We start from the raw sequence: 10,319 nt of genomic DNA, 5'->3' as shown, positions 1-10,319 counted from the left end.
ATATGTTGCAGTTGTAAAATTCGTTGTTGAGCCCTCACTTGGAGTACTGTGGACAGTTTTAGTCACCCTGCTGGAGGAAGGACTTGGTTAAACTAGAACAGTGCAGAGATGATTTATAAAGATGTTTTTAGAGTTACAGGGCACTGAGTTACAGGGATGGGTTGACCAGGTTAGATATTTATTCCTTGGAATGCAGTAATATTAGGAGTGACCATGTAATATAAACAAGCAAGAACAACTTTACAACTATAGCCACCTGAAACACACACAATGTATAGAAAGAAACCAGTGAAAAATAAAAATACACTGAATTAAAAGAGAAAATTGAATAACTATGGAACAGGAACAGGATATGTGGTACATTGCCCCAGTAGTAATGACTACAACTGGTATCTCCCAGATTTGCCACACCATAGCATTAAGCAATCAGATCTACACAGCAAATATTTATGTAAATCTCACATTGCGAAACACCAGTAGAATAATCCAAAAGCTCCTAGCAACTGAGACATGAATGTGCTTGGCTCTGGTCGTACCTGAAGTTTTACCACCTTGAACTGAGGAGAAAAAAATGGTTAAATAATAAGAGGCCCTCTGCTGGTCAGGGTCAACCGCGGCTGTTGTTTTCCAGCTGTCTACGTGATAAGCAAGCCGGTCAGTACAATGTGGACAGCAAGCTGTTGCCCATGTAACACCAACCCCCATGCCGCTGTTGATTCCAAAGGAACAAACAACAAGAGAGATATACAGTCTGATAGCAGTGTCCTTACAGTAGTTGCCAATCAGCATTCAACTCAACGTAGGACTACCATAGGAGCACCTGGATACTCACCAGGCCTGACCCATGAGTAGGTGTAGCTGCAAGGCAGCGGAGGTTTGAGTTGGGGAGTCTTCCAGAAGAAGTAATGAGGTAGGAACAGAAGTACCATTTAAGAAGCACTTGAATGGGGACATGGAAGGGCAGGGTTTAGAAAGATGAGGGCTGAGTGCAGAAAATCAGAATCAGAATCACGTTTAATATCTGCTCTGTAGTGAAATTAGTTGTTTTGCATCAGAGGTATATTGATATGCATAATAATAAAAAGCACAAGTTACTATATATAAGCAATGCAAAAGGAGAGGAGAAATAGTGAGGTAATGCTCATGAGTGTGCTGTCCGTTTAGAAGTCTGCTGGCGGAAGGATTGAAACTGTTTCTGAAACATTGACTGTTTGTTTCAGATTCAGATTCAGATTCAGTTTATTGTCATTTAGAAACCACAAATGCAATGCAGTTAAAAAATGAGACAACATTCCCCCAGAATTATATCACAAAAGCATATGACAAAACAGACTACACCAGAAAATCCACGTAACATTTGGCAATCCCCAATCCAGAGTCTGGAGAGGCTGTTGTGTATTAATATCATGCTACCGTCTAGACCGTTTCCCGGAAAGGAGCTCCAAAGCCACCAGAGAAAACAAGACCAAAAACTAAAGCTACAAGACCTGCACAAAACCACATAGTTACAACAGTGCAAACAATAGCATAATTGATAAAAAAAACAGACTATGGGCACAGTAAAAATAGTTCAAGATGTTAAAGGTCTGTAAGTTCAAAAGAAATCACCACACAGTTTCCACAAGTCCCCAGAGTCCCGACAGACTCGCCATTCCACGCCGGCGGCAGAAGGGAATACCCCCACTATGGACTTCCAAGGCGCCGCCTGATTCAGCCTCGCAGACGCAGCACACAATGGAAGCTCCGTCAAAACCAGCCTCACAGACACAGCACACACCGAAAGTGACTTGAGTCCGTCGACCCTCCGGGCCGACAACCATCCCCTCCGGCACAGCTTCTCCGAGCACCATCCTCTGCCGAGCGTATTTAGACAGCCCCGCTAACGGCCATCAGCAGCGCGACCCTGAGGACTGGGGGCCTGTTCTTCCCAACAGAGTCCTGGACCTCACAGCAGCAGCAGCAACGAAGAAGGTCTTCCTGAAATTTCCTGATATTTCTCCATGCTTCCACATCTGTTTTCAATCGATTATGATTGCGCATGGCACCCCGCTTCACAAATAACAGATAATCAGTTTACAGCTTTTGTAACATCTTCTTGATGATAGCAATGAGGAGAGGGCCTGTCCTTGGTAATGGGGGTCCTCAATGATGGATGCTGCCTTTTTGAAGCATCGGCTTCTGAAGGTGTCCTCAATGCTGGTCAGGGTAGTGCCCACAATGGAGCTGGCTGAGTTCACATCTTCCTGAAGATTTCTCAGATCCTGTGCAGTGGCCCTTCCATACCAGACAGTGACACAATCAGTTAGAATGCTCTCCACGGAACACCTGGAGAAATCTGTGAGTATCACTGACTACATGCCAGGATGCCAGGTTTCCTCAAACTTCTTAGGAATTATGCTGCTGTCGTGCCTCCTTTATAATTACATCAATATGTTGGGCCCAGGATAGATCTTCAGAGATGTTGGCACTGAGGAACTTGAAACTGCCCACCCTTTCCACTGCTGATCCCTTGTTGTGCACTGGTGCGTGCTCACTTGAATTGCCCTTCATGAATTGAGACCAACTGGGGTGTGCACTGCAGTCAGCAGGCAGAGACTGGGCTGAATGGCCTTTATCCATGCTATATTGCTCTGTAGCTCTATGAAATTGTTGTGAGTGCTGAACTGAGCCTCACGGAAACCGAACGTGTGAGATACAAAAGAACATATTGAACACAGCAGATCTAGAGAATCTATTTCTGCTCACTCCCAACATCGGTACAGTGATGTTTTATACTTGGTCAACAAAAAGAAAAAAATAAGAGATTAAATGCATTTTAATAGCTATTGTTACCCAACATTTGACTTTAATTTTTGAAAATAGATGGGCAACTTGCATATTTACAATGGGAGAACATTCCAAATGATCAGCACATCTGAATAGACTAGTGGCTGGTCCAAGAGCTTCTGAGCATAAACACCAGACTTCCAAGAAATACATCTTCTATTGCAGAGCTGAGCAATGAACCCTTGACTATACAAAGCAGGTATGTGCCTTCACACTGTGTTATACAGAAGACAACAACTTAATGGCTCCCTTGATTTTATCCTGAAGGTTTCATTAAGTACAATTTAACTTCACCATTTATCTGTTGTCTCACCTATGGCAGTATATAATCAGATGACGCCATCCTCAGGGTGGAGGAGCAAAAGCTTATTTTCCATCTGGTTAACCTCCAAACTGATGGCATGAAACACGAGGAAATCTGCAGATGCTGGAAATTCAAACAACACACACAAAATGCTGGTGGAACACAACGGGCCAGGCAGCATCTATAAGGAGAAGCACTGTTGACGTTTCGGGCCGAGACACTTCGTCAGGACTAACTAAAAGGAAAGGTAGTAAGACTCTTTAGAGCAGTGGTTCCCAACCTTTTTTTGGCCATGCCCCACCTAATAACCTCTAAAATCCTGATGCCCCCTGTGGTGATATATAATTCTTATTATTCAAAAAGTGAACTCCTGTTCACCTGGAGGAAGCCTAAAAGACCGTTAACTTGGTTTAAACAAGCTTGCAAAGAACATGGCATTCATGAAAGAGAAAAATAAAAGAACCAAAGGACTGTTCTGAGGAAGAAATTACTAAGAAATTGTAAAAAAAAGAACATATTAAAATAATAATAATAATAAATAAATAAAACAATGCCGATTCGTTTCTACAGCATACAAAGACCGATACACCGTTTAAAAGAGATGACGCAATGTACACACCTTCACACCACCAAGAACTGAAAGCTACTGCAAAAAGCAGCATTGGCGCGACCTCGTGCGAGTTTCTTACACGTTTGGACTTGTTCATTCATTCCTTCCTACATCAGTCAATTCATTAATTTAATTATGAAAGCCATTTGATGGTTGTAATGATGGTGATACACTATATATGCAGTACATACGCAATTACACATGTACATACACACAAGTATTTTTATGTATGCATATTGTATATACACATATGTATTAACTCACACACACACTCATACTCACACAGACTTACTAGAAAAAAATTCACTGTTAATAACTCATTCTTGAATTGCCCCCCTTAAAAATCAAATTACCCCACTGTGGGGCGTATGCCCCATGTTGGGAACCACTGCTTTAGAGGGAGAGGGGATTGCAGAGTGGTGGTGGGGGAAGGGGAGACGGGAGTCACAATCGCAGCATGTGAAGACCCGGCCTGGAGTTCAAGGCTGGAGTCGCAGTTGGTGGTTGCGCAATCACTTTGAAGCTGTCCATGGTCGTTGGAACCCTCGTTGTTGGTTCTGGCGTCCGGGTTTTGAATATGCCCTGGGTCGCTGGGGCAGCCGAGATCGACGGCCGAGGCCAATCCATGGTCGTTGGAACCCGCGGTGATGGTGCTGGAGTCTGGGTTTTGAAGTATCCTTCTATATCTGAGTGTGATAGTATTCCTGAGCCTCAACCTGGGACTTGCATGACTAGCATAGAAACCTAAAAACCTACAACACAATACAGGCCCTATAATGAAAACTGAGAGAAGGCTACCGACACGATGAAGGAAGCCCTGAACACCACCAGAGATGGAGGACTTTCAATGCTGCCTGAGTGCCAGTGGCTTAATGGGTAGTAACACACAGATGATTTGGATTCAGATGCTCATTGCCAATGGATTATACTTGCCTGTGAAGAGGAACTGGAGGAGGGGTAAGTGTGGAAGAAGCAGCTCAGAATCAGCTCTGCAGAATAATTATGTGGATGGATTCAGGCAGAAGTGTTACACTCCATGGCCAGTTTATTAGGTACACCTATACACCTGTTCGCTAAAGCAAATACCTAATCAGCCAATCTTGTGGCAACCACGCAATGCATAAAGGCATACACATATGATCAAGGGGTTCAGCTGTTGTTCAGACCAAAGTCTGGAATGGAGAAGAAATGTGACGTAAGTGATTTTTTAAAAAATTCCAGTTCTGTGTAGCAATGCCTGGTTAGTGAGAGAGGTCAGGGGTGTTGGAAACCACTGCTTTTTTTTAAACAATACTTTTTTAATAAGATTTGTACATTTTAACAAATTCATGTATTTTTCACAGTATGTGGTGGCTCATCCCCACTCACTGGCAGAAATTGGTATAGCAGTTAAACTAATGGTTTATCACCTTCCTCACTTTTCATTGACTAAGTACTAGCAGGTTACCCACAGGAGGTAATTATTTTAATTATGTTCTCTATTAGCTAGTTTATTTTTATTGAAGGAATTTTCCTGATCTTAACTATAAAGGTCATGGATTTTTCAGAGGCGCCATCTATTTGACTTTGCGTCCTTTGACGTTCATCTACCTCCTAGCATAATTTCTCACACATCTACTTTCCTTAGTCTGCTGAGTTACTCCAGAATTTTGTGTGTGTTGCTTCATATTTGTACATTTATTTGTACTTTAAAATAAATGATCATTAGAATTAAGACTGCTTGTCATTCCTGACTCCTGAACGAACCCGAAGGATCAGTAAATAAACAGAGGTCCAATAGAGGACAATGGCGAAACTGGTTTAAGCTGACAGGAAGGTGACAGTAACTCAAACAAACATGCATTACAACAGTGGTGTGCAGAAGGACACCTTTCAATGCACAACATGCCAACATGCATGTTTTTATGCATCGAGTTCCTGTCACATGATTGGCTGATTAGGTATTTGCATTAACAACTGTACCAAATAAAGTGGCCTCTGAGCGTAACTCTTCTGCCTTAATCCACATAATGATTTTGTCAAACTGATTCTGGGTCCTATGGAGTACCAGGAGAGAAAGCTTTGTATTTGGGCCTTGTGCTTTGGCTTTGAAATTTGATATCTGCATAGGTGGGGTTGTCCTCGTACATAACAGAGCGTCCTGCTCTTGACTTCCTTTTAAATTTCATGTTTGCATACACAGTTCCATTTTCATTGTCAGCCGACTGGGCAGCTGCCTCATTGTTTCGAGCATGGTGTATATCTGCATAAACGATGTTTTCTTCCAACATGGCCATTTCCTGAAATGATAAATAAATTCCAAGATCTATTGGATGATTGATGAATGTGAGAGTTGAGGCATGAAAGGTGGCGGGAGAAGGCTCCTATGCCTTCTCGTCTATGGTTTTAAGTCCCTGGATTTAAAAAAAATCTTTATAGCTAGAGTTCTATTCTTAACTGTAAGTGAAAACACATTCACTACTTTATAAAACAATTTGATACTCTTGCAGATACCTACCAGAACACCTTCAGTTTCCTCTCTTTAAATAAACCCTGATCCTTTCAATTGGTTTGTAGAATATAATTATCCAGAATGTTTGATAATAGTTTATGACTCAGTGGCTGTAATCCTTAGTAAGGACCCACTACTAACTGTGCAACAACAGCATGTTGCTTTACAACACCAACACACTAAACTGGTCCAAGCTGTTTCACTGAGTTTAGCAAAAGAAGAGGTCAACAATGAACTTGGGAATTATTCGGGCAAATTACAATACTTTTATGGTTTACAGCATAAATGGTTTGTTGTAGGAGGTTAATTGATCAGACGGGTGTAATTGGGTGGCTCGTGGGCCAGAAGGACCTGTTACTCTGCTGTATCTCTAACGACCAAAAGTTAAGAGGACAGAAGTACAGGAGTTCATGGGGCTAAGTCCAGTGTGTGGGATTTGGGCAGCTGAAGCTACTGACATTGGTGGTGGGATTCAGAGACTGGAGGATGCACAGGAGGAACACACAGTTCTCTGAGAGTACAGCTCTTGGAGGGAAAGTGAAAAGCAACTAAAGAAATGAGAAAACAATTGAAGCTCTTTACGAACATTGGTCTTAATTAGGACAAAGTTAAATCAATCGGGATTTTAATGAAGGTAATAATGCACAAGCATTCCAAACCTGTGGAAAATATCAAAAAATGTTGTTGATAACCGACCTAAGAGACAATAGAATATTTGTACTGGCATCAGGATTGAGGGGTAGAGTGAGAAAGTCACCCTAGAGTGAAGGTTCTGAGGTCAGCACTGAACAGATATTTACTTGTTTAGAGATACAGCATGGAAACAGGCCATTCTGGCCCAATGTGCCCGCATCACCCAGTTAAACCCATGTGACCACATTAGCCTACTTTGGAATGTGGGAGAAACGGGTCTACCCGCACGCTCACGGGGAGAACATACAGACAGTAGCCGGAGAGAACCCAGGTCGCTGGCGCTGTAATAGTGTTACGTTAACCACTACACTACCGTGCCACCTCCAATTTATTGTTCTGAATAGACCTGCCCTATTTTTCTGACTTCACATCAGAGTTTGAGACAGACTGAATACACAAAATGTAAACTGGTAAATCATTGAACCCAAAGACAGATATTCACAATTAGGCGCTCCATCTCTAACAGTAGAGAAAGGACCAGTCTTGCTTTTGCCATTCAGTAACAATAATAAAGACTGGAGCCAATTTGAAGAATAGTCACATAAAATATTATGGATAGACTTAAGGAAAAGTTGGATAATCACAAGAGAAAGGGACAAATAGCTGGAAGGATAATCTGATGGGATTCAATGAGAGGGGTGTTCGGAGGTTTCTGTAAAATATTATGCTGGACTGGGCTGGGGGGGGGGGATGAATGATTTGTAAACTCCCATGTAATCCAAATTTTAAACATTCTGAAGGATTCAGACAATTGATACTTCATGTCCATACCTGGGTTTCATTGTTGCCTCCTCTGTGAGATGTGTTGTGGTTGGATTCTGGAAAATACAACATTACTGCTGAAAGTTCCATGTCTGTTATAGACATAAACATTTATTTATTTATTTATTGATACAGCACGGAGTCGGCCCTTGCAGCCCTTGAGCTTCACCACTCCAGCAACCCCCAACAAGCCAGATTAACCTGATCCTGATCACAGGACAATTTCCATTGACCAATTAACCTACCTGGAACGTCTTTGGACAGTGAGAGGAAACTGGATGACCCGGAGTGTATCCATGCATCCCACAGGGAGGACATTCAGAGACTCTTTTCAGAATGGCACTGGAATTAAACTGCAAACTCTAGAATGCCCCAAGCTGTAATAGTTTCACATGAACTGCTATGCTACCATGGCCCCCATACTGAATCTCAGAACCACAGGAACCTCAGGCTGCAACACAACAATGATTCTCCACACAGAGCAAACCTCTGCTCTGGTTACTGCACAATATTCAGAAAGGATCATAGTTTTTACAACCCCCCACCACCTGCCCTGCCACTGAAAACTAATGTTTACCATCCTTGTATATTGTAATGAGGGTTTTGGATTTGAAATCTTAATTGTTTTTTTGCTAAAATTTCGGTTTGATTTACCGAGCATTTTCTACATTGTCTGTGGGTGTTTCTGCATCAGATTTCTCCTTCACAATATGATGCAGAAGATTATTTGTCAAAATTCTGATGGACCTCTCCAGGGCTCTTTAGCAGATTGTCTGTCATGCAGAAGGAATAAACTCCCCAAAATAAAAATCGCCTCATTTTTCAATTGGCCATAAGACCTTCTTTTGATTTCAACACTGAGATCAACAATTTTATCTGTTGTCTCACCAGGTTATACGGAATCTGAATGTCTTATCCTTAATGAAGAGTTTTGATGGCCTGAGACTATTAGTGGATGTTATGTCCCCCCCCCCACCACACTCCAATTTAGTTTGCTATTTTATTTCTAGCCACTAGATATCACTAGATGCTTACTTGTAAGTTTACAGCAGTTGTTCTTTCCTCACTACCGCACTGTGTTTCTAAGCAATTGACCTTCTACAACAGGTGGGTCATTTTATAATCACTTGTTTATTTATTCATTCATCTGTCAGAAACACTGTTATGAGTCAAAGGAACTTTAATCAATGTTTGAATCCTTCTCTTGTGAGAACACCTAGAAACACTATCATTTTTCTCAGCTCTTGGCTTACTGTAATGTGTTTCTGAACCATAGAACCTCCTTCAAGCAACAACTATACCTGGATTGGAGTTTACCTATCTAACTAGCTTAAGAAAATGAGGAAAACTCTTGAGTGAGGGCAGAATAGTAGAAGTTGAATTGTGAACAGATTTTATTTCCCAAAGCCTTTTCCAGTTTTTTTTATTATTATTAGTCAGCTATATAAAGCGAATGTCAAGAGAAATCAAGAGCAGTACACTCTGTTACTGATGAGGATAAAGTTACTGATGCAGATATCAAATCTTAAAACCCATTCATCTTTGTCTTCATTAATCTTATTACAACCACCTTTTGCCTCACACATCATCTTTTCTAATTTTTTTTTTCTGTTTTGTACTCTATCAGAAACCCTCTCTTTTGTGCTTCCTTCCATAATTCCTCTGCACCTCAAGACTTGTTATCGCTCACATTTTCCAGTTCTGGTGTAAGGTCGTTGCCTTGAAGGATCAGCTGTTCCTCTCTCCACAGATGCCATCTGACATGCTGAGCATTCCCAGCACTTTTCTGCCAATATCTCAGGGTTTGATCATTTAGGGAATTTCTCTTTGGAAAAGAATGCACTCCTTTTGTTCAGATCTTTGCAACAAACAGTGACTAGGGAAAGTCATTCTCTGGTCAATTACAGAGAGAGAGAGGACAGGGAATACATCACGGAGAGCGGTTGGAACTATTAGTTGTCCTAATTTTGAGCCAATGAGTTCTTTTCTGTCAGCCGATGAGTTGGAGACTGCAGGGGCTTTATTTTCCAGTGATGAACTCTCATTTCCTCATCTGATAATAACACACAGATGATCACCCCACTCACAGTTCTCTTCACTGGTTTACAAAGTCTAACTAAGGGACACAAGATTATTGATTTATTTATTTATACATCACAGAGTAAGCCCCTTTGGCCCTTTGAGCCATGCTGACCCAACAACCCCAACAAACCTGATTAACCTTAACCTAATCATGGGACAATTTACAATGACCAAATAACAGACCTGGTATGTCTTTGGATTGTGGGATGAATATGGAGCACCCCGGGAAAACCCATGCATTGAATGGTGAGGACATAAAGACTCCTTAAGAACGGTGCCAGAATTGAACTCCAAAGTCCAAAACGCCCCCAGAAGTAATAGCATCGAGCTAATCTCTACTCTGTGGTGGTGCCCATCTCAGGATCATCTCAATAAAGCAGACCCATGACTTAATCTACAGTAACTTTATCCAATAAGAGCGGGGAATGTTCTCCAGTGAGTGATAGAAAGATAGAAGATGCATCTGATCTTTTATTTTGAGAATTACTTGAGAGAATGATTTTACACATACATTGCCCAAATGATTGCTTTTAATTGGAGGGTGAACTGAG

At 41.6% G+C, this 10,319-nt stretch overlaps 1 protein-coding gene across 3 annotated transcripts in view; it reads right to left on the bottom strand.

Moving 5' to 3' along the window:
• Positions 1-894: 894 nt before the first annotated feature.
• Positions 895-10,319, bottom strand: part of LOC132381041 (polymeric immunoglobulin receptor-like) — a 29,329-nt gene continuing 19,904 nt past the window's right edge. For all 3 annotated transcript variants that reach the window (XM_059950153.1, XM_059950154.1, XM_059950155.1), the window contains exons 8-9: positions 7,696-7,742; positions 895-6,019 (exon numbers count right to left, since the gene is read on the bottom strand). In XM_059950153.1, coding sequence (XP_059806136.1) covers positions 5,777-6,019; positions 7,696-7,742 — 290 coding nt within the window. In that variant the 3' untranslated portion in view covers positions 895-5,776. The remainder of the gene's footprint in view (positions 6,020-7,695; positions 7,743-10,319) is intronic.

The sequence above is a fragment of the Hypanus sabinus genome, chromosome 25 (assembly GCF_030144855.1).
Source record: "Hypanus sabinus isolate sHypSab1 chromosome 25, sHypSab1.hap1, whole genome shotgun sequence".
In the NCBI taxonomy this organism is placed as follows: Eukaryota; Metazoa; Chordata; class Chondrichthyes; order Myliobatiformes; family Dasyatidae; genus Hypanus; species Hypanus sabinus.
Note: the sequence above shows the minus strand (reverse complement) of the source record. Positions and strands in the feature narration are given on the sequence as shown.